Consider the following 22,534-nt stretch of genomic DNA (forward strand, 5'->3'; position numbering starts at 1 on the left):
GGTCAGGCTGATTTTCTTTTGTTTTGATTGTTTTTCCTTCAGGAACTCAATCAATTTGAGGTTTGAATTGGACAGAGGACAACTAAAAGCCACGATGCCGTAGGATCTTCTGGCTTTACACAATCCTGAAGTCTCCCAGACTGTGGATGCTGCAGATCCAGTTAAAGGGCACGTTTGCCTGAATGACTGAACAACTGAGGACAGAGTTCAAGTCTGCATCATGACCACAGTTGAAAAGCGCCGCTCTGGCCGAAAGAGCGGCGGACATCGAAAGCACAGCGATGGAGGCTACAGTGACACCTCCAGCGCTGGCTCCTTCCCGGATGAAAACGACCGCGAGGTCAGCAGCCTGACAGACAGAGCCTTCAGGAGTCTCTGCATTGGAGACGAAGCTGTTTATAATGATTCAGACCTCAGTTTGTCTTCGCCCTGCACCCAGAGAGACAAACAGCTGGCCTTCAGCCAGCACGGCCAGGACAGAGAGCGGGAGGAACTTAAAAGAGCTGCGCATGAGAACTTCAGCCTCAGAGTGCAGCAGTATGAAGAGGACTGGATCCGTGGAGGAGTCTACGGCTCTGAGATCCATAGGGATCCCCAGTGGGAGGTTTATGGGCAGAGAACACATGGGGGGGTTTCCGCCACATTCCAGCACTCCTTTGTGGAAACATCTCAACCGGAAAGATCTATGAGAGAAGAGCAGCTGTCCACCCTGAGCAATGGAGGCACAGAGCTAAATTCACAGCAACTCAGAAGCCGCTCCAGAGTTTCTTCTCTCATCAGGGCTTTTAACTCGGAGGGACAAAGAGATGTGATGGGAATGGATGATCGGTTCAGAGAGTGGAGCGACGAGACAAGCTGGGACAAATCTGCTTTGATGAGTATCCAGAGGGAGCTTTCTGAATTCTCTGCATCATATCAGCAAAACTTTAACAGTGGACATTTCCCCAGTGTTGGGCCTTTCTCACCCCAAGACAACAACTTTTATTCCCCTGACGCGGCAGCAGTGGCCCACATGTCTCACCACTCTGCAGCTTCTTTTATGAGATCTTCACACAGCAAGCACGGCATGTCTGCACAGGTCAACTGTAACTCTAACTTCTTTATACACAGTGAGTTTAGTCCCTTTAAGGTGTGGAGGGATCATAACAGATTTCCGTTTCAGCATGGGCAAGTCTCAGGCTTCATGCACTGTTCACAGTTCCCTCAGTGGTATGAGACACCAATGTACAAGGAGCTTTCACTGCAGGATCGAGCTCCGGCTCCTTGTAGGGGCGCCAGGCAGAGTCACTTGGCACCGGTGGTTCCGCCGACTCCTCCACGCTCCACGTCGACATCCATGGTGATACAGAAAGCTTCAGCTATGGAGAAACGCTGTGAGTCTGAGTTGGCTGGTCATTACCCGCACAGGAAGAGGACCCAGAGCCTTGGACCTAATAGGCTTCCATCCCAGCGCCCGTCAACTGCATCACCCACCACTGAGATGTCTCGCCGCGTGCGAGACACCATCAGCTCTGTGAAAGCCCTCCAGCAAAAAGTAAAAAGGATGGCAGAGCAAAATTCGAGCGCTACAGGAGTGATAAATGACCGAGGAGATTATTACTGCAACAACAATGTATATCCCTTTGAAAACAATGCGGTCACAGTGGCGTCAGGTGTTGTTAGGGGTAACACAAGCACAACTCCTTTTAAAATCGGCCAGCTGCCTTCAGCGAATTCACACCCAGAAGCAGAAACATCAGAGCTCCAGCACTACGACCTTTCGGCTCCACCTGTGGAACATCCTCCAGTTCGAGCTGAAAGCAGGGGAGCCACGCCCGATGTCAGGATGTCCAGCTACAAATCACGAGCCACGAGCCTCCTGTTCAATCTCAAGGACAACAGGAAAAGAGTGAAAAGTACCTACAGCCCCACGAAATTCAAAGGCTTGGAGACTCAGGAGAAAAACAAACAGCCCTCTACCCTGGAGCCTAAAGAGACTGTGATAGACATCCCAGAGTTTCCAGATCCATATAATCACTTCCTGCAGTTGAATGAACCCATTATGACAAATGCTGCAGCGCATCAATATGCAAACCAATACGAAAACTCATTCCTAAATTCTCAAATTGCAACAACACACGCAACCCAATATCCAGGATACACTGTAAGCGATGATCAGACAGCTCAGATGCAAGGCCAGATGGTACATCACTCTGGGTTCGCTGGCTTCATCCCTGAAAATTACGCAAGCAATCAGCTGACTAATGGACAGAATCTCCATGAAGCTCCAGTGTCATTTGTTCCCTATAAACAAGGAGTGACAAATACAACAGGAACTTTAGAAGATGGTGCATACAGACTGCAGCAGTCTTCTTCAGTGAGAGAAGAACCAAAGCAAAGAGCTGAGGACAATCATACCAGAGATCATTTACAAAACAAGACAAACTATGAACAACCTTCAAACGAAACATTCGGGAGAGCATTCAGAACGATGGATAGATTTGAGCAGCTCAAAAACAGCAAACATGCTTACAATAATGCCTCCTCACAAGACATGTACAGGCAGACATACAGCCAAGATATGGAAAAGCTAAATGTAAAAGAACAACTCTGGCCACTAAAACAAGAGTCAGGTGCCTCAATGGAAAGGTCAAGACAAGAAATGTGGCCAACTTTAAAGAAAGGAAGTGATTTAAGAGAAAGTTTTGTCGCTGAAGCAGCTTCTCACCCCCACATATCAAACCAACCGCAACAATGTGCGCTGAGTAATGAAACTGGAGGAAATCCAGCATGGTATGCAGAGTCACAATCCTTGGCATTTCATGACAAAAAAGGATTTCAAAAGTATTCTGGACATTTTGATAATAGTCACAAGGAGGACAACTGGAAGAGCCACAAAGATAACAGATATCCTGATCAAGAAAACAGGAATCAACACGTGTTTCATTTCACTGAAGACAAACTCACGAACATGCAGGAAAAAGGTCTTAGAGAGCCAGATGCACCAATTTCAAAAGGCCTGGAAACACAAATTCCGCAGCCAATAGACCCTAATCTGTTGTTTGAACCCACAATGCAGATAGATCCTGACAAGACATCTGAGCCTGCAATACCCAGCAAGTTAAAAGATGGGCAGTTTATCGAAATCAAAACAGAGCAGGTAATTGCAGAAAATAGAAACACAGAACATCAACAAGCAAAGCTGGAACAAGCTCAGGTTCAAGTGGCGCTGCCGACACTGGAATCAGCTGGTCTAGCTTTAGCAGACCAGACAAGTTCTGAGAGCATCAGAGCAGAGGAGGCCAAATCAGAGTCAACTCAGCAGGAGACGCTTCAACAGGCTGAGGCAGAAAGTATTGAGGAAAAGAGGATCGACGAACTGACAAAAGAGTGCAGTGAAAAGCAAGATAAAGTACCAAATGCATCGGATGAAGCAAGGGACATTAACAATGAATTTAAACACATGAGAGAAGAGCAGAGCCAGCAGGCCAATGCAGAAGAAGCAGAAAATGAAAAACAGGTAATAAGTGAAGTGCCAAAAAATGATCTGGATGCAAAGACAAGACCCAAGCAAACTCAACTTGATCATGCAACTAGAGCAGATATGAATACAGAGCAATTTAGGGAAGAACATTTAAGCAAAGTACAGGTAAAAACAGAGCAAACAGAAGCAGAGCAAATTAGAACAGAACAAGTTACCATTGAACAGACGGGAACAGCAAGTAGAAAAGCAGAACTAACACTAACAGGAGAGATGAAAAAGCAACAATTCAAAGCAGAACCAGAGGAAACAACAGTAGCTACACTGGAAAGGGTCAAAACAGATCACTTTGCAAATAAAGAAGTGAGACAAGCAAGTGACCACAAAGATTTGGTTCATGCAGAACTGTTGACTGGAGAACAACAAAGACAACAGGTTAGTACATCCAAGGAGAGAAAGGTTGAAGAGAAAACAACAGAACAGGCAAAAACAGAGCAAACCAAAAAGGATAGTATTAAACAAGAGTTATCGAAAGCACAAAGGATGCAGGAGCAGTCAGCAAAACTCACGGCAAGACTAACAGCAACGCAACCAGCGAAGAGCGAGCCCGACAAAGTTGAGCAAGTGAAGACAGAGTTAGCGAAAGCTAAAGCGGAACTAGCCAAAATTAAGGAGAAAATGAGGGGCGAGCAAAAAGAAAAAGTCAAAAACACCACCGTCATAAAAGAAGATGGCATTGCAAAGAGTAAAATTCCGGCAGTGCTGAATATTGATAAAAATGAGGGACACAAAAAGGAGAAGCAAGAGGCACAAATGTACCCACAGAGAGACGTTCCTGCTGTCAGAAACAGCAGTCATGAGCCCGATAGAGGTGCTGATGAATATGACCGTCTCAGAGAGAAATATGGCTTCACTGATGCAGTCTCCCCCACCAAGAAGAAAGTGTTTGCTCCAGAAAATGTCTCTTCAACGGGCAACAATGAGACACAAGCTTCATCTCTTGATAACGCTGATACAGTGAATAAAGAGAACTCGGTGTGTGCTGTTGCCACACCAGCTGACACAGAAAGCAAGGAGGGATCAACCACCTTTGATTCCACAGAAGTGACAGAGAGTCAATATGTTTACAGCGAGACATCTAAGGAATTCAAGTTATCTTGTGCAAGTGACTCTAAAACTACGAGAAACAAAAAAGACAATGGTGACAGTGTCACAGATAAACCGAAGGACGATAGGGTTAACAAGATGGGCAAAAGTGACCCTGTGAAAGACACTGACGTGCCACTGCATAAAGATTCAGATTCAACCAAACTGCTTCCCCCTAAAACAAAGCCAAACGATTATAATTTTATCCCTCCGAAAGCGCTGCCCCACAAAGAGCGAACTCAGACTAAGCAAGAGATTCTGACCTCCAAGATAAAAGCTCATGCTGAAAAAGAGATTTCAGCAATTAAAGAAAAGGGTTTTGCAATGCGAGATGGGAGCAAAAGCTTTGGAAAGTTATTACCAAGTAGTCAGAGTGTTAATGTACGACAGAAGCCGCCATCACAGGGCATGCAGAAAAAGAACGAAGCGGTGAGTTCCAGTAGTGTTGCAATAAAGCACCAAACGGATCCTTCAAGAGCAGAGCTGGAATCAAATTTTTCACCATTTTGCCCGTCGACAAAATCAGCCAAATCTTCTGCCAGTGCCACTGAGCCAGAGGACATTTTACTGAAGCAAATTCTACAACAATCAGCAAAAGCCAGCAGTGATGTGCCAGAGCAACCTCGTGAAACCAAACAAACAGAATGCAACCCTGAAAACTTCACTAATGGCTCAGTACAAAGTGAAAAACAAGACGCCCTCCCTGAAATAGTGTCACCAATGAAGACTAACGAGCAGACAGCGAAGAGTGGACAAGGAAAACTACAAATAAAACATGAAGAGATGTCTGGAAATAAGAAAGAGGAACTAGAAGAAATTCCAGCAGTCAAAATTGATTTTCCCAACATAAAGAAAGAGCATCCACCAGACGCTAACCAGGTAGCAACTGAAAAGGTTCTAGCTCAAGAAGCCCCTCATGAAGACACTGAGCCGACAATTAATCTCTTCTTTGGTCAGAAAGAGGATCCTGTCGCTGATGACAGTTTACAGATTATGGGAATAATGGTAACTGTACGAGACAGAAATCCATCCTCGGACATTGGTCATGGACAGAGGAGCACCTTAACACTAATTGATGCAACCACGAATGAGAGTAGTAATTTAGTGCTGGACAAGTGGCGTGCAAGCACCCATCTCGATGAAAAAGAAAAGACTACAGCTTCAGAGGAGACTGTCACAGGAAAGATGAACGACATACAGCAAAACCATTCTGCAGCTCAGGATGATCAAACCAAAGTTGGACTTGAAAATGAACACAAAAATTTAATCTCAGAGACAAGAAAAGTCAACGCGACAGAAGATATCCCAGAGACGGATCTCAAACAGGAGGGTTGTTCAATAAACGTAAAACCCCAAAGCGAAACAAAACCAGAGCCAGCGGCTGTAAAGGGGGTCACAGTCACTGCACTTTCTAAAAATAAAGTGCTGGATGAAACTCAACCTCTCCTCCACCAGCAGAATAAAGTAACAAGAGAAACAAAAGATTTTAAAATGAACAAGGACACAAAGGCAGAGGTGAAGACTGAGGGGGAAAATCCACCAGAAATACAAACACCACAAGCCAATAACAACCACATGCACAAAGACGTAAACAGTGCAATCAACAACAAGGGCAATGCTAAAACTCAGCTTAAACACGGAGCCCAGCCATCACTGACAGAACGTAAAACAGCTGCTATAAATCAATCTGGAAACAGCAACGGCGATGACGAGAACGTACCACTACTGGAGGACAAAAGACAAGACCCAACACCGTCAATAACATTCAACCAAAACAGTTCTTCCAGCAATTCAACTGGGAATGAAACCAACGTTGCAGTTCCAAATCACCAATATAATGAGAAACACATTGGAGAGAATATTGAAGAGGATAATATACATATTGACAGCATTGCCATCAAAGTTGTCCCCGCAGTAACAACCAAAGACAAAGTGAACCACAGCAAATCTTCCCTTTCAGACTTTGTGCCGTCTAATGAACATACACAAGTTTCAACATCTAGTTGTAAAGAAAAAACTTCAAATAATGAAAACCCAAGTTCTGCAGACAGTGAAAAGAAGCTGAAAGACAATTTGGATGACAAATTAGGGATGCAGCATGTGTTAAGCAGTGTGAGTAAAGCGTCCGATTCTTTGAAAAGCAGCAATCAACATAGTAGCAGAAGCAGCAGCAACATCGCAGCATGTCAAAATATTCAACCTGAAAATGCAAAGGCAGACAATGCAAAGGCAGTTCAGGACTTCCAGGATGAATCAAGCAAACAATCCCTAGAAGGTGACTACTTCCAAGTACAGCGGGTAACAGAAACAAGCAGTGAATCACATAGCGCAGCAGTTGGAGATGCACTAAAAGAGAGGGAACTTCCAGAGATGCTACCAAAACAGACAGCTCTAAACAAAGAATCCTACAAGGAAGCAACACATGATGCTTTTGTATTCATTTTGGATAAAGATACCAGCAGTGCAGTGGAGTCAGGTTCAAAGAACTTTCACGAGGAGAGTGTGAGAAGGAAACTGTTGGAAACCGAAGATCCCTTGGTTTCAAAACAGAGTGATAGTTCCAATGGGAAACTGAGTAATAATGAAAAGATGGAGCTAGGCCAAGCTAATCTAACCAGAAAACATCAAACTGAACATGAGTCTAGTTTATCAGTGACCGAAAGGCATGGTTCACGACGTTTACACCCAAAAAGAGAAAATCAGGTTAAAGAAAATGCTGAAGTTAAACCAAAACCAAAAGAAAGAGTATCAACTATCCCTGAAATTTCAGCACTTGCAGATTATGCCAGGTTAAAAGTTATTGTTTCAGAGGACAAAGATGTGAACCCGGTCCAAGAATTCCCTCCTAACAAAAAGGAAGGGTTCTTTCCACTTATACACACTCGTCATAGCAGACGACCTGTGTTCACTGCTGAGCCCCAACATTACTCTACAAAAGAGAAAACATTGCCAAATAACACAGAGCTGACTGCCAAAGTGAATAAAGAACCCAAAGCACTAGCATTTCCCATTACAGAAAAAGAACACCAAAGAACAGGGATGTTCAAACTCGGAGACAAAGAAAGACAAGACAAAATGCTCTCAGTGGGCAAAGTAAATGAAAACATTGTCAATAGCGTGGCAAAAAATGTTGAAAACCACAGCAAAAATGATTTGTTGACTGGTCAGATGGGACAAATGGCTGGAGTTGGAACCCAAGAAGCAAATATAACAGAGCAACACAACTATCTTTTGCTAGCCACAGCATCATCACAAAGCGTCTCTGAAAGATTGACATATCTAGACAAAACGGATCCCCCACTTGTGACCATGGAGACAATGCACAAGAAAGAAAACAACACAACTCCAAAAAGAGAGGAGAGAATTATTAAACAGCTAAACAAAGACGAAGAGTCTGAAACTGCGGATAAGCAGAAAGACAGACAAAAAGATAAAATTCCTGCAACTCAGAATGAGCAAATCAATACAAAACAGCAGGATAAACTAAAACAACCAGATGAAGAACCATCATCCAGGAGCAAAGATGACAACAGAGAAGAAGACATAAAAATAAAACACATGATAGAAGAGAGCAGAGCTTCTCAAGCTGAAGAAGAAAGAGTAGCATTTCAGAGAGAAGAGGAGAGGAGAGCAAGAGAACGTGAGGCCATAACAATGAAAATTAAGGAGAGGCGAGAAAAACAGAAAGAGATAGAAAGAAGGACAGAAGAAGAAAGGCAGGTGAAACAAAGAGAAGCACAACGAGCTGTAAAAGAGGAGGAGATAAGATCAATTCAAAGAAAAGCTGATATAAGAATTAAAGAAACTGAGGAGAAAATGAGAATGAAATCTGAAGAAGAGAGGGGAGCTACTCAAGAGGAATGGCACACAAGAGCTGGACAAGCAGAGCTGCAAGAGAGGGCACTTAAAGAGGAACAAAAGCACAGAACTGCACAAGAAGAACAGCAAAGGAGAGAGGTACAAGAGCAAAATATAAGAAGAGCAATACAAGAGGAACGTCAAAGAAGAGCCGAACAAGATAAGCAACAACAGAAGGCAGCGCAAGAAGAACAAAGAAAAGCTGCACAGGATCAACAGAGGAAAGCTGCACAAGAGGAGCAGCAAAGAAGTGCTTCACGAGAAGAGCAGCAAAGAAAAGCTGCACAGGAGAAAGAGCAGCAAAGAAAAGCTGCACAAGAAAAGGAGCAACAAAGAAGAGCTGTTCAAGAGGAACTGCAAAGAAGAGCTGTGCAAGAGGAACAGCAAAGAAGAGCTGCACAAGAAGAGCAGCAAAGAAGAGCTGCACAAGAAGAGCAGCAAAGAAGAGCTGCACAAGAGGAGCAGCAAAGAAGAGCTGCACAAGAAGAGCAGCAAAGAAGAGCTGCACAAGAAGAGCAGCAAAGAAGAGCTGCACAAGAAGAGCAGCAAAGAAGAGCTGCACAAGAGGAGCAGCAAAGAAGAGCTGCACAAGAAGAGCAGCAAAGAAGAGCTGCACAAGAGGAGCAGCAAAGAAGAGCTGCACAAGAAGAGCAGCAAAGAAAAGCTGCACAAGAGGAGCAGCAAAGAAGAGCTGCACAAGAAGAGCAGCAAAGAAAAGCTGCACAGGAGAAAGAGCAGCAAAGAAAAGCTGCACAAGAGAAGGAGCAACAAAGAAGAGCTGCACAAGAAGAGCAGCAAAGAAGAGCTGCACAAGAGGAGCAGCAAAGAAAAGCTGCACAGGAGAAGGAGCAACAAAGAAGAGCTGTACAAGAGGAGCAGCAAAGAAGAGCTGCACAAGAAGAGCAGCAAAGAAGAGCTGCACAAGAAGAACAGCAAAGAAGAGCTGCACAAGAGGAGCAGCAAAGAAGAGCTGCACAAGAAGAACAGCAAAGAAGAGCTGCACAAGAGGAGCAGCAAAGAGCTGCACAAAAAGAACAGCAAAGAAAAGCTGCACAAGAGGAGAAGCAAAGAAGAGCTGCAATAGAGGAGCAGGAGAGGAGAGCTGCACAAGAGGTACAGCAAAGAAGAACTGCTCAAGAGGAACAGCAAAAGATATATGCAGAAGAGCTACAAAGGAGGGACACACAAGGAAAACCGCAAGGAGGAGGAGAGCATCAAAAAAGAGCCCCACAAGAGAAAGAGAGGAGAGCTACACTGGAGGAGCTGCAAAGAAGAGTTGCAAACGAAGAGCAACGAGGGCAAGCTACACAAGAGGAGCAACAGAGAAGGCCTAAACAGATTATTACTGATAATGAGGAAGAAAAGAGAAAAAGACAAAGAGAGGAAAACAACGCTGCTTATATTTCAAAAGAAAAAGTTATGAAACAAATCTTAGAGAACCAAGCAGAGCAGCAGATTGAAGAAAAAATGCAAGAAACACACCAAAAGGAATTGTTGACAAGAATTCAAAAACATGGAGAAGAAAAGAAGAACATCCTAAAACAAGGAGAAACAAGTCAAACTAAAGGGCAGAGGTCTCTGCGGCTTGAGGACAGCCAAGCAGAAGTGAGTCAGGATATAATACAAGAACAAGACGATGAATTTCAGACTAAAAGCAAGGAAGAAAAAGAGTTAGCCACTCACAAAGAAAAGATGAAAGCTGCCGAGATAGAAAAGCAAAGACAAGTTGCACAGACGGATGCTCTTCAGTATTATGCTATCACCTCAGCCGAGCCAGACAAGAAGCACAAAGAGCGACAACTATTTTCACCTTTATCTTCCCAACAAAGAAACACTCCGGGGCTTGAGTCGGCTGACTGGCCTTACAGACCACATGCTCCTGTGTCTCCTGCTCCATCTCTGCCACGGTCCACCACATCCTCTCCTGCTCTAGGAGGGAAGCCCTTGATGTTCAGGGTGAAGGATAACACCATGAGAGGTTCCTCTTTCACTAAGTCAGTCAAACCGCGCTTCCACAAGAACTTCGGAGAAGACTCCTGGGGGGGCTTGGAGAGAGGAGAAGATCAGGAGATAATGAGACGCAGGACTGGAACCCCCGTTCACGTTGACTCATTATCAAACAGACTTCTGGCTCCCAATGAATCCTCAATCAGCAGGTCAGTATCTTCATTAGATGGCTATTCAGCACCTCTATCCTATCACAGACCCTATTCCAGAAGAAGCATTGTGATAGATGACGATGATTCCCGCTCTGTCTTCAGCGCTACGTCAGACGGAGTGGAGAGTTTTGCCACTAGTGCAACAGACTTGGCAGATATCCGAGGCCTGTATGACTATGACAGACCCGAATCAGCCTGCAGCTTTAGCAGTGATGTATCTCGGTCTATGGGAAAGCCTCCAACTGTACCCCCAAAGAGTGAAAAGGCGTTACGCAGAGCTCAGCGCTTAACTACTCGAAGGATGAAGAAGGAGTTGTCCAAAGTTGCAGAAACCGACACTGTTGGACTTCCCAAAGAAGGCCCCATTATTTGTTCCTCCTCCTCCACTGAGGTACGCTCCTCAAACTGCCATGCTGTGGCTTCCCCTCATTTTACCCCTCCTGTCTCTCTCGCTCATGCTAGAACAGTAGGGTCTAGCTTGCCTCCGTCCCATGCAGAGCAGCAAGCTCCTCACCGCTCTTTCCACGCTTTCCCTCATGCCACTGGTCCTATTTCCCTCCCGAATTCCTCTGCTCATGCTAATCCTGCTGTGACCCTTCCAGCTGCTCCTAAGACAGTTACTCATGTTCCCTCTTCTCCCACTCTCCACCATGTCAATCACCCAGCTCCAGTGACACAGTATCAAGTAGAGTCAAGCTATCCGCAGTCCTTCCCACTGACCCAGCGCAAAGTGCTGCAAGACCTCGGCTCTGGTCAGTATTTTTTAGTGGACGTTCCTGTTGAAGTTAAAACAAAGACCTTCATCGACCCAGAGACGGGCAAGTACGTCCAGCTGAATGTGCGGGAGTCTGGGCAGGGCATCGCACGGCATCAGCCTAATCAAACACGCCCTCAAGCCCAGCTCCAACCCCAGAGGCAGATCAAACAACAACAACCGCCCCTCTCTCAGGTGTCCCCTGCTGGCAAGCCTGCTGTGCTTTACCAAGGCTACCACGGTTATCCCAACTACCAACCTGCAGCTATCAAGTCTTTGCACTCTGACGGCTCATCGGCTCCAGCAGGCGGCCAGCCGGGCCAGCAGCCTGTCGGTGAGACTCAGAACGGTGGATATCCAGCACCTGAAACAGGACAGAACACAGAAGAACATCGCTACAGTCCAGAAAAAACTCCATACATGGACACGGTTAATGATACAGACAAAAGGCATAGCAGAGTTTACGGCACACACGGCTCGAATGAGTCCTTCCCAGAGTGTGACACAAACAGCCAGCTTGCCGGACGCTCAGTGTGTGAAAACGATAACTCAGCCCCCTCACAATATCAGCCCCGTGAAATAATAACCATGAGTGAACTGGAGGACTTCATGGAGATATCTGATTGGTGAAAACACACCTGTACAAAACATCTGATGGAATAAAGATAGAATTAAATAGGACAAATATGCTGTTTTTGCAGTGTTATGGACTTTCTCTTGTGAACATGTTTTTGGGGTTTGTAGCTTTTAAGAAATTCTTTTGACCTGCTGTTAAATTACTGCTGCTGTTTTTTTTAGAGCCACTGTTGATTTTCATTGTTTTACAGAGTTTACCATTCCATTTGACATTTGAATGTGCGATGCTAAGATGTTCCCTGTGTTTTCGGTATTATGATCTCTTTGTCGTCAAACATCAACAGCATGTCAAGTCTTTTGTTGAGAACCAACACAGGCAGGCACGTTAAACTTTTCCTGTATTTCGTCTTATTAAAATCCACTTTTGGCATTTCATGATGCATGAATTGATATGAAACCGAAGTGTCATGCAGGTGGCGTGAAAAATAGTTTGAGTATTCAACCAAGGCGTCAAAGAGAAAATTGTGAGATCATTTTCCCTGATTTTCAGGTTTAATCACAAACAGCAGTCATTTTCTTGTTGGTTTCTGTTTTGCTGTGAAAAACAGTACAACATTGGTTCATTCAGACAATGTAAACACACGTTCATCAACAGAATGCCTGATTTTTATGTGCTCCTTATAAGATAAAAAAAAAAAAAAAAAACATGTACACAAGACTGCTTTGCAAGTTTGTTTCATTTTGCTATTAGCGCTGCTGTAATATCATATTGCTATCAACCTTCTTATATGTACTTTGGGTCTGAAAGATTTAAAATGAAGAGCTAATTTACTTATTCGACAGACAATTTTTTTTTTGAGCGAGAGACTGTAGCAAATGTTCTGAGAAGAAAGAAAAATATATTTTGTTGGCAGCATTTTGTGTTTGTGTGCTTCTTTATGCAAGAACCAATTCAATCTTTGCCGATTTCACTTGTGCAATCCAATGATAGAAGGATGTATACACTGTAAAGATATAAGTTGATCAGTTTCCCAAGCTTGAATCCACACTACATGAGTCTGCTTGCAAATATCCGCCAATTTCATCCCCAAAGCAGAGTAGATTGGGACAATTGTAACCTTGTTGTCATCTTTGTCCTTATGTATGACTTTTTCAAGATCATGACTCAAAAAATTACAAAGGCACTCACACCAGTGTAAGTAGACAAGCTAATATCACATAAACAACAATCAACATCTTTCTTTGTATTTGCATTATAAAGATGTTGACAGCATATTTATATTTGGCACATATGTCAAATACCGTCTTCACTGAATGTGGTCAATTTACCTACATCAGAATGTCAGGTGTGTGTGTGTGTGTGTGTGTGTGTGTGTGTGTGTGTGTGTGTGTGTGTGTGTGTGTGTGTGTTACCCATAAAAATCGTTTGTTTGTTTGTTAGTTCTCTCCTTCCATTTCTGCCCCAGGAAAATCCTCTCTTGATAAGGCAGAAGCAGGTGGGGCCGCACTGCGCATGCTCAGAGTGGATCAGGCGCAAACTGCTGCTCCCCGCTGAACGTTGATTCCCCTGAGAAGCAGTAACGTGGAATAACCACTGTGGGGCAGAGGAGAGCAATTACTCCCGTGGAAACCTTTTGAACTCAAGACTTGGGTGAAGGAAACTTCAGGGAGACCCGGAATAAAAGATGAGGTCAAATTTGTTTACAGTCAGACTTTTAGCTCATTCACACATGAATACCAACTCAAAAAATGTTGTCTCAATGCAAGTTTAATGATGCAGTTTCTGACTTTGCTGTTGTTTTTAAAACAACATAATTCAAGATGGGATAAAGTCACACTCTGAACTTGGCAGATACATCCCATTGAAAAAAACAAAAATCAGTTGCACATGCAAGTTGAAGGGTTAAATCTGTTGTGTAATTCCATTTGGCTTTGGCAGAGCTCAAAGCGCCAGCAGAAGCCCTGCCTCAGCAGTTTAGCATGCCCAATAAAGCAGCAGGCTTCATACTGCTGGGACAGTCTGACAACCACAGCCAGAGACAAGCCCATGCCACTCTGTCCAGCAGCGAGACAGACAGGGAGAGGCTCAGATACACACACACACACGCACACACACACACACACACACACACACACACACACACACACACACACACGCAAAATCTGACAATTACAAAAATACTTATAAAAAACTCAGCAGTTTCTTCTTGTACGTTTCACTGGTATATGGAAGATGGGCATTGCTGTAGATAATATGCAAAACCACACACACACACACACACACACACACACACACCTACACACACACACACACACACACACACACACACACACACACACACACACACACACACACACACACACGCACGCACGCTCACTATGATCCAAGACTCACTCAGAGGAACACAGGAAATGACATTTCCTACGTTTTGCAGGACACAGAAAGAGAGAGTAAAGGAGAGACAGTCAGAGAGAGAGAGAGAGAGGGAGAGAGAGAGAGCAAGAGAGAGAGTGGACTGGGAGAGAGTGGGAGTTTCTAAGTGGGAACAGAGCCTTTACTGTTTCATATTACACAGAAAAGAGGAGAAAGAGGAGAAGAGTTAATGGTGGGTAAGGGCTCTGGTGGGTTGTGCAGCCAGGCTCTGTTTTGAATGTAGCTGCTTGTATAAGTGCTGAGCAGTTGTCTGGGTTTATGGATTCGCTGACTGCGGAAAATGTACTTCTCTATAGTGGTCCTTGTCCTGACTGAGGCCCTGGTCTCAGGTAAGTTTGCTTAAGGCATTTGAAACTACTAAGAAAACGAGCAAGCTGGTAGAAGAGAGAAAGAGACTGAGCAGAGTGATCCGATCACCAGTGCATCACTGTTAGACATTTTATTTATGATTACAGGACTTCTATTGAAATATCACACGGTGACAAGCAGCATCTTCTAGTTATCAACAATCAAACTTTACACATACATTTTAATTGTTGCAAAGGAGTGACTTACAAACGTGACTTTCTTGAAAGTCTAACCACTTGCGTCGCTGTGCAAGTCTGAACTCTGTGATCAGAGGAAACCTCAGTGTAATTTGTGTGCTATAAACTGCCATAACGTTGACCTACAACGTTCGTGTCTGCCCTGTAATCTTTTCATTGAGTTTGGCTGTGCAATATGTTGATTGGCTTGTTTTGTTGCTTTTGTTGTCACAATAAATAGTGTTGGACAAATCCCTAAAACCCGGAGGGAGATTCCCCATCTGATACAACAAAAAGCAGCAGGGCAGCATGGGAGACCAGATGGTCCCTGTTATCTTGCCATGTTTCTCTTTGTCTGCTTCTTGTTGTACTGCACGGAGGATGAATGTTTCCCACCTGTAGCTTTTCTCTGGCTGTCTCTGATCACACATATTGCAGCCAGACTTTGCGTCTCTCCCAGGCAGACATGACCCAGATGCCTCGAGAATAAAAGCTGAGAATATCCACAGAAATAAAATAGTGGAACACAATGTATGCATGAGTCTTTTTATGCTTTCTTGGCGTTAAAGCCTGAGTTCCCCTGTTGCTACATGTAAGCAGAGAAAGCCAGTTTGAACCTTGACAGGATGAATCCAGTGGGCCCAGCGAGCGTGCATTTAAACTCACTTTGACTAAATGCTCCTATTATGGTTAATTGGCAGGAAATTTTGTAAGAATGAACTCAGACTTTTCCATGTGAGGCACATTTACCAAATCTTGCTAATTGTTTTTTTAAAAAACAGAGGGTAGTTTCAAAAGCTACCAGACTATATACTGTATAGATACTGACAGAGCTTCTTTCTTTTGTCAACAGAAGTATGTCACACCCTGAATGTGACAGTCACCCCCGGACCGATTGTCCTGGTAACAGAGAAAGACAACCTGACACTGTCTTGTTTGGTTTCCCAGAGGAAGAGGAGCAGCAGCGTCCTCATTCTTCGCTGGTTCTTCTCTCCTCTTGCTGCTCCTCCACAGCCTCTGCCTTCCCTTCCGCCCTCGCTTCCTCCCGCTCTTGAGCCCTCTCAGAATCTAATTGTGAAGATCGGCATAAGGAAAATGAAGCTGTATGGGAACTACACCCGTCAGTTCTCCCAGGGGAAGTTCCGCCTGTATGAGGACAAGGAGGGAGAAGTGTACCGGCTGCGGATACTCAGCGTGACGGGGACAGACCAGGGTTTTTACACCTGTAAAGTACAGGAGATCCGCAAACACAGAAATACATGGAGAGCGTCCTCCAACGGCACCAGCACCACACAGATCACAGGTAAAAAGACACAGATCTGTTTGCTCTTCCTGCTCTGCCTGCAGAGGGAAAACAAGCGCTGAATTTGGGTTATGATGGGATAAATGTCAAAACAAAGCTCAGGACTTGTCAGTTTTCAACTGCTGTTCATCAAAATGTTTCATTTCCCTTTGAGCTCATTGACTAAGCGACATTTCAGGTAAACTGTTGACAATAAGTGTCCTGGATAAAGAAACTAGATAAAATTAATTATTGATGAAAATACATAAAGCATGGTCTGTAGAAATAATGTTGTAAACTTTCACGAGGATGTATGCAACAAAATGGACAAACCCAAATCTCACTGAGCCTTGACGGGACCTTGAGAGTGTGTCATTTGAACATTGAAAATGTTTGAAAAATTGCACAATCTTTTGTTTTCGCAAAGCAATTTCACAGTCACGTCTGATGTTTCAACCGCTTTCGGAGCCTTTTTAATTTAGTGCTGCAAATCAGAATCTGATCCCGCTGGAGCTGTTTTATGAGATTCATTTTTCCTGACATGTCAGGACAAAATGACTGCTGGACTGGGGAGAGGCCTCGTGTTTATATTGTCAAGAACGTTAAATTGTCTTGTCAGCAAAATTCATAATTTCATCTGATAAATCTCGAGTGAACATCCAAATGTCAGTGTTCATTGTCATTTGACCTTTCATGCTAACTTGACGTGAACTTTGACCCAATTTCAACAAGATTTTGTGAAACACTCTTGGGCTTTTTTAAGTTCCAATTTGCCATCAATTGAAAATTATCAATAATTTGCATTCATCTCACACTTTTTGTCTAAAACTGGCCTCAGGTTTTCTTTAGTTTGAGCTTTGTTTACTAGAAGTGGACAGAAAACTGTTAAATTCTTCATATTTTTGCTCAACATACATCAGCGGCAGGTGAGGATCAAAGGATTTCTGATTTCTGGTTCAATGTTATTAAGCAATGAACACAACTAAATAGAAAAGTCACACTGGATTTTTTTTTTATATATATATAAGGAGCCATTTAATTCACTCAAATAGAAAAGTGTAGTTTAGATCAGATGACTTGCGAAGCAGTTAGTCTGCAGAAAGTGGTCCTTATGTGTTTTACTGTGACTGTGATCCACTGGCATTTCCATGTCAAAACAATGAGCTCACGCAGGGAAACCACACTCAACAATAGTCCTTTCTGTGCACGAGTGCAAGAAGTAAAAGGTAGACTGCTGCTGAGCTGCAGACGTTAAGAAAATCCGAAATCCATGACGTCAGCATTTTGGGTTTGCTTTTATGCAAACCTCAGGAGAAAATCCACTGGAGAATTCAGTTGCAACTTATTCAGTCTCTGGTAACGTTTGTAAAGAAATCTGTAAGGAACAAATGAAAGAATCACAAGCGAGATATTGAAATACATGAAACATTCCATATTTATGTCAGAATTTTCGTGGATTGAATTTTATGTGTTTGATCATCAGTCAGAAGCCAAAACCAAGAAGTGCAGTCAGGGCTTTTGATGTACACAAGCTTGTGTGTGGCTACATGTGACCCAGTTTTGCATTTAAACTTTCACCAGTTTTATTCTGGAAATGCATCAGGGTTTTCGTCAGACGGAGCCATCCGACAACGCCCTGCCCTCTATTCGGGGCCTGGTGAGGAAGCCACGCAACCTCAGGCATCTCCGACATGCACTGACCACAGAGAGCAGAAACACAAGAGCTGACAGCGAGGGTAAACAAAGAGGATGAAAAACTGTGATCGGGGAACCCCTCGGTTTGAAAAGTTCAATCTGTAAGAAGGGTTGGTAAAAGGCTCCACAAGGCAAGGCACTTTTATTCAACTCATTTCAACAAGAATGCAGATGAAAAATGAAGATCAGTAAAACTTCACACTCTAAGTCAGGTTGGGTTTTCAACCTTTAAAAAATGAGTGGCCAATCCTTACTGTTAAATAAAATCAGACGAGGCACTGCTCATTGGCCTCAGATTTACAACCCTGCCAGGTTCAGCAGAGGGTTCATTTTTCCACGCCGTCTTCACAGCAGATGAGCCTAAATCTGTACCTGATGTTGTCGGCATGAAGAGTTTTTTTTTTTTTTCTTCTCATGAATGGGGTGTTTTTGGTTAAACTGCTGCTGCTGTGTGCAGATCCGTCTGCAGAGGATATCTCGGAGCTTTCAAACAGCCAACCCATTGACCGAGGCCAGCGTGCACAGATCAGGTGTGGGATTTGGCTTGTGGTTTACTGCAGTGCGCGCCTGGTCAGAAGTGTGGTGTAATTACAGCAGGTTACACCTGAACTGCTCGCTCTGTCAAGAGACGCCTGCGAAATATAACTTTTTGTCTCATCACATGAGTAGGACAGTTTCATGCATAGTACTGCAATGCATTGTGGATTTGTTCTTGAACTGGATACACATTTTTATATATGACCTCAGGAAAGTTGTAATGAAGTTAATCAGCGATACCCTTGAGAGAGTTTTGATCCACTTGTTCATGTTTGGTCAGAACACTGAAGTCAGTGTGTTGCTCTCTCTGCATCCCACATTAATTATGTGGTAGTGAGACGGAACAGCCAAGACGCAGTTGACAGGCCAGAAGCCAATTAGAGTTAATATCTTCTTATCATTTCCTATTAATATCTATCAACCTGTGTGTAAGGGACGTATTAAAATCTCATTATGGTGAGCTGAGACTAAATAATTTGTGTACACAACCTCTGTTCATTCTCCTCCACCTTTATTTAAATACCCCTGACCTAAACACAAAGTCTCAACAACTTTCTCATGTGTTTTCCATTTCTCACTTTGAAGAACACAAAAGAAACTAACATGAAAGCGCTTGAGAAATGGAAAAGGAAGTGGATATGCAGAGCATTGGGGAACCCCCAAGCTCTGTCCAAGAACATCAGTACTGGCCGTCCAGTCTGTGTGTGTGTGTGTGTGTGTGTGTGTGTGTGTGTGTGTGTGTGTGTGTGTGTGTGTGTGTGTGTGTGTGTGCGAGTGTGTGTGTGTGATGGGTTTGGCTGATGCTGCAGCAGACTCTCCCTTCATGACATTGGTTTGGAGGATATTTCTGGAAACCACTGAGGCTGTCTGCTGTTGGGTCGGTGCCCTCAGACATTAGTAATTTACAAAGATGCTTAGTCTGGATATACTTTTTTATTCTCTACGTCCTGCTTTTGCTGACTCTTTGCAACAATTGTTTCTCTAGTGCACTTCACCCCTGAGGACAGGACCAGTGAAAGACTCCGACTTTTATTTGCAGGTACTGTTTTCCTCGGCCTTTATACTCCTCTGGTGCTTCCTTTATCCGTGTTTTACTTCGATATTCACACTGACCTGCGTCTGTTTTTAGATGTGTATCTGTGCGCGGTGCTGATCTGCTCGCTGGGCCTGCTGTCCATCTTCCTGTTCAGCCTCGTCTTGGCCTGTCAGTACCTCCTCAGGAGACACAGGCTCAAAGGTGGAGTCAGTATTTGCAATCGGACACTTGCTACTTGACATTTAAGTCTGAAACAGACTCGAGTTAATGTGTCCCTTTTTCTCCTTCTGCTCGCTCCGCAGCCAGTTACCTCCTCGTCAAATGTCCAGAAAGCAGGTACTGAGATTTCATATCTCGTATTTTGTGCTTGAGAAGAAATTCTGATAATAACAATTATTAGATGTTTAATCGTTGGCTTTAAAAGCACAAGTGTGACTGACCATTTTTTTTTTCTTTATTTGCCATCTTTATTGGTAAAACTAATAATTTATAGATAGGAATTACAAGAAGTTGATTTTAGGAGGGGACACATTTCTGATTGTTTGCTCAAAATGGCTTTTGCATGTGTTTTTTTTTTGTTTGTTTTTTAATTTAAATATTTGGCTCCAGCATAATGAAGAAAAAAACTGATTAATTTACTATGGAAATAAATGTTACTAGACAGGCCTAATTAAAATGTAATTTTGTCTCTTGCATTCAGTTCAGGAGAGACTGTAACCAGCTCCAGCAGTTCCTCCAGTTCCTCCCCGGGTACACAAAGGAAAGACACCAGACAGAAAAATGAGAGAAGAGTAACAGTAAAACCACCAAAACTACCTGAAGAACCACCCCCTCATATACCAGCCAAAGGTAAGTCTTATTCTGACAAACTGGCTTTGACTGTTTAAGATGCTGAAAGGCAGTTTATGCCTTTGATCATCACGTGAAACGCAGTGATTTTTGCTTATATGCTTTATTTCAATGATATTTGTACCAGTCTAAAAAAGAAAAAGAGCCTGATATAAAACAAAATACAGCAACTTATAAAACACTAAGCAAGAATAGAGATATAAAATACCCTGAATTCAAATAAGAATAATTCTAAAACAGGGATCGCTTCAAGATTAAGGGGGATGATGAGCTTCAAACAATAAGACAATGTAAAAACCCCAGTGTATTTTATCATTAACGGCAAAATAAGCATGACTGTGGCACAATGAGGCTTTTCTTCATGTTCTAAAATAAAGTGATTGTTGATGACAGTCACGACTTCATCTACGGAGCCATATTTGTCGTTTCCTTCCACCCGGCTGCTGTTTTTAGTCAATTACGCTGTGTTTTTCAGTACCCGTTGCTGCAAAGAGACCTCAGAAGCCCAGAAGGTCGAAGACTCAGCCAAAGAGATCTACAGCTGTAAGTGTCCTTCTTCTCATTAATTCATGTCCACAACTACTATAAAAGTCATTGATGAAACATAAACACTTAATATATTTGTAATGGAGCTCTGTCTATTAATGTTTTGTGAAGGTGCTTTATTCCGTAAGCAGAGTTGTTATTGAGCTAGGTGCAAGAGGGAATTTGTTTCACGACTGTGTGATTGTCTACAGGAGTTTATTGCCGTCTCTTCATTCAGTTATGAGCTTGATAATTCTATTTAGCTTTATTGCTTCTCAAACACAATTATTTATTTAGAGTGCTTCATTGGTTTTATATCTACAATAAAAATGTCAAGTACATACAGAAGAAAACTACTCAAACTAAGGATCATGAGTATTCCCACCAATAACAGATTTTTTTTTTTGTTTTAATTTTTGTTTTCCCCTCAACCTGGAATGAAGCTCTGGAGATGTGAACATATGCTTTGCATGAACATATTGATTAGATTAGTGCAACCAGGAGGATCTGAGGATGCTGGATATGACTCGTATTGTAGCAAATATCCTTGGAGTAAACTGAATGTTCCAGGAGATCCAGCTGACCTCGTAAACACACTGTGTCTGCAGTTGAAGAGATGTTTACTGTGGAGTTTGGAACAAAACAACCATTTTGTAAAAGAAAAGATTAAATGCAGACCAAATACGCTGCCTCTATGCATCTGTTGTTCTGCTCGGCATATATGTGCAATTTGCTCTTTTTGCCTTATCTGCCAGCCACATTCCTTCAAGCTCCTCTCGCTCTTTCCCCCCCCCTCATCCAGCCCCGGGTCTCACAAGAAGATAGCCTGACATATGCCGAGCTGGAGCTAGTCAGACCGAGACTGGAGCCCCCGGCCCCCTCCAGCCCCGACCCCGCACCCTCCAGCCCAGACACTGTGTACGCTCAGATCCTCTTCCAGGAGAAACAGCTGTAAATCACGACGGCGCTCCGGTACCTCCCGGCGAGGGCAGAGCCTCGGCTCATCCAAAGCCAACCGCGCGGCGTCCAAAGGACTGTATTTATGAATTACCAGTACAGCATTTAGCATTGTTTTTCTGGATACGAGACTCCCACATCTGTTGGCAAATGAGGGCTTTGTGTTTGCTCTGTGCAGATTCATTCCAGCGCAGCAGTTTCTAGGTCTTGTAATTCTGTTGTTTTGTTCACGTCAGCGGCCTGAGAGCCAGATGTTTATAGGACACCCTCCTTATTCTGAACTATTCTGTGTAAACTCAGGAGACTGTGTGGAAAGAAACTGTTGTCCAGACTCTTTCTGCTGCGTCATACAGCACTGTAACACTCCGTTTTTTTTAAAATGCATTTATATTTACAGCACTAATACACCATGTTAATAAATATGCCTTTGTTTGACATTCACGGGCTGCAGTTTTTAATCTATATAAGGACAGTGTTTAATTGTGGCTTTGAAGTGGTTCACGCTCTGCTTATCAGTCACACAAATCACAGATAACTTCCTCATCAAAACACTAAAAAGAAAAGACGTGTTTCATAATCTGATGAAACATTTTTTACATTATATCTCAGAGCAACAAATCATCTCTACTGGTGTTTCTAATGCGAAAGTGACAAAAAACATGTGAGTAAAATGAAAAGAACAAACAAAGTGGAGGGCAATAACATAATCTACATCGGCCAAGAGCAAAGCAAAAAATAGAAA

The 22,534-nt window shown here is 43.2% G+C and overlaps 2 protein-coding genes across 2 annotated transcripts; both read left to right on the plus strand.

Annotated features, from left to right (window-relative positions):
- The first annotated feature begins 220 nt into the window (after positions 1–220).
- On the plus strand, positions 221–12,690 carry c13h10orf71 (chromosome 13 C10orf71 homolog). The gene is made up of 3 exons (XM_030106666.1): positions 221–1,995; positions 8,789–9,171; positions 9,222–12,690. Exons 1-3 carry the CDS (start codon positions 221–223, stop codon positions 12,005–12,007), a joined length of 4,944 nt encoding a protein of 1,647 aa, XP_029962526.1. The 3' UTR covers positions 12,008–12,690.
- A 1,761-nt stretch (positions 12,691–14,451) lies between these two features.
- vstm4a (V-set and transmembrane domain containing 4a) lies at positions 14,452–22,251 on the plus strand. The gene is made up of 8 exons (XM_030106627.1): positions 14,452–14,716; positions 15,765–16,214; positions 19,411–19,464; positions 19,555–19,662; positions 19,764–19,797; positions 20,162–20,310; positions 20,786–20,853; positions 21,638–22,251. The coding sequence occupies exons 1-8, from the start codon at positions 14,668–14,670 to the stop codon at positions 21,788–21,790; spliced, it is 1,065 nt and encodes a 354-aa protein (XP_029962487.1). The 5' UTR covers positions 14,452–14,667; the 3' UTR covers positions 21,791–22,251.
- The last annotated feature ends 283 nt before the right edge of the window (positions 22,252–22,534 follow it).

Source organism: Salarias fasciatus, chromosome 13, assembly GCF_902148845.1.
Source record: "Salarias fasciatus chromosome 13, fSalaFa1.1, whole genome shotgun sequence".
Classification (NCBI taxonomy): domain Eukaryota; kingdom Metazoa; phylum Chordata; class Actinopteri; order Blenniiformes; family Blenniidae; genus Salarias; species Salarias fasciatus.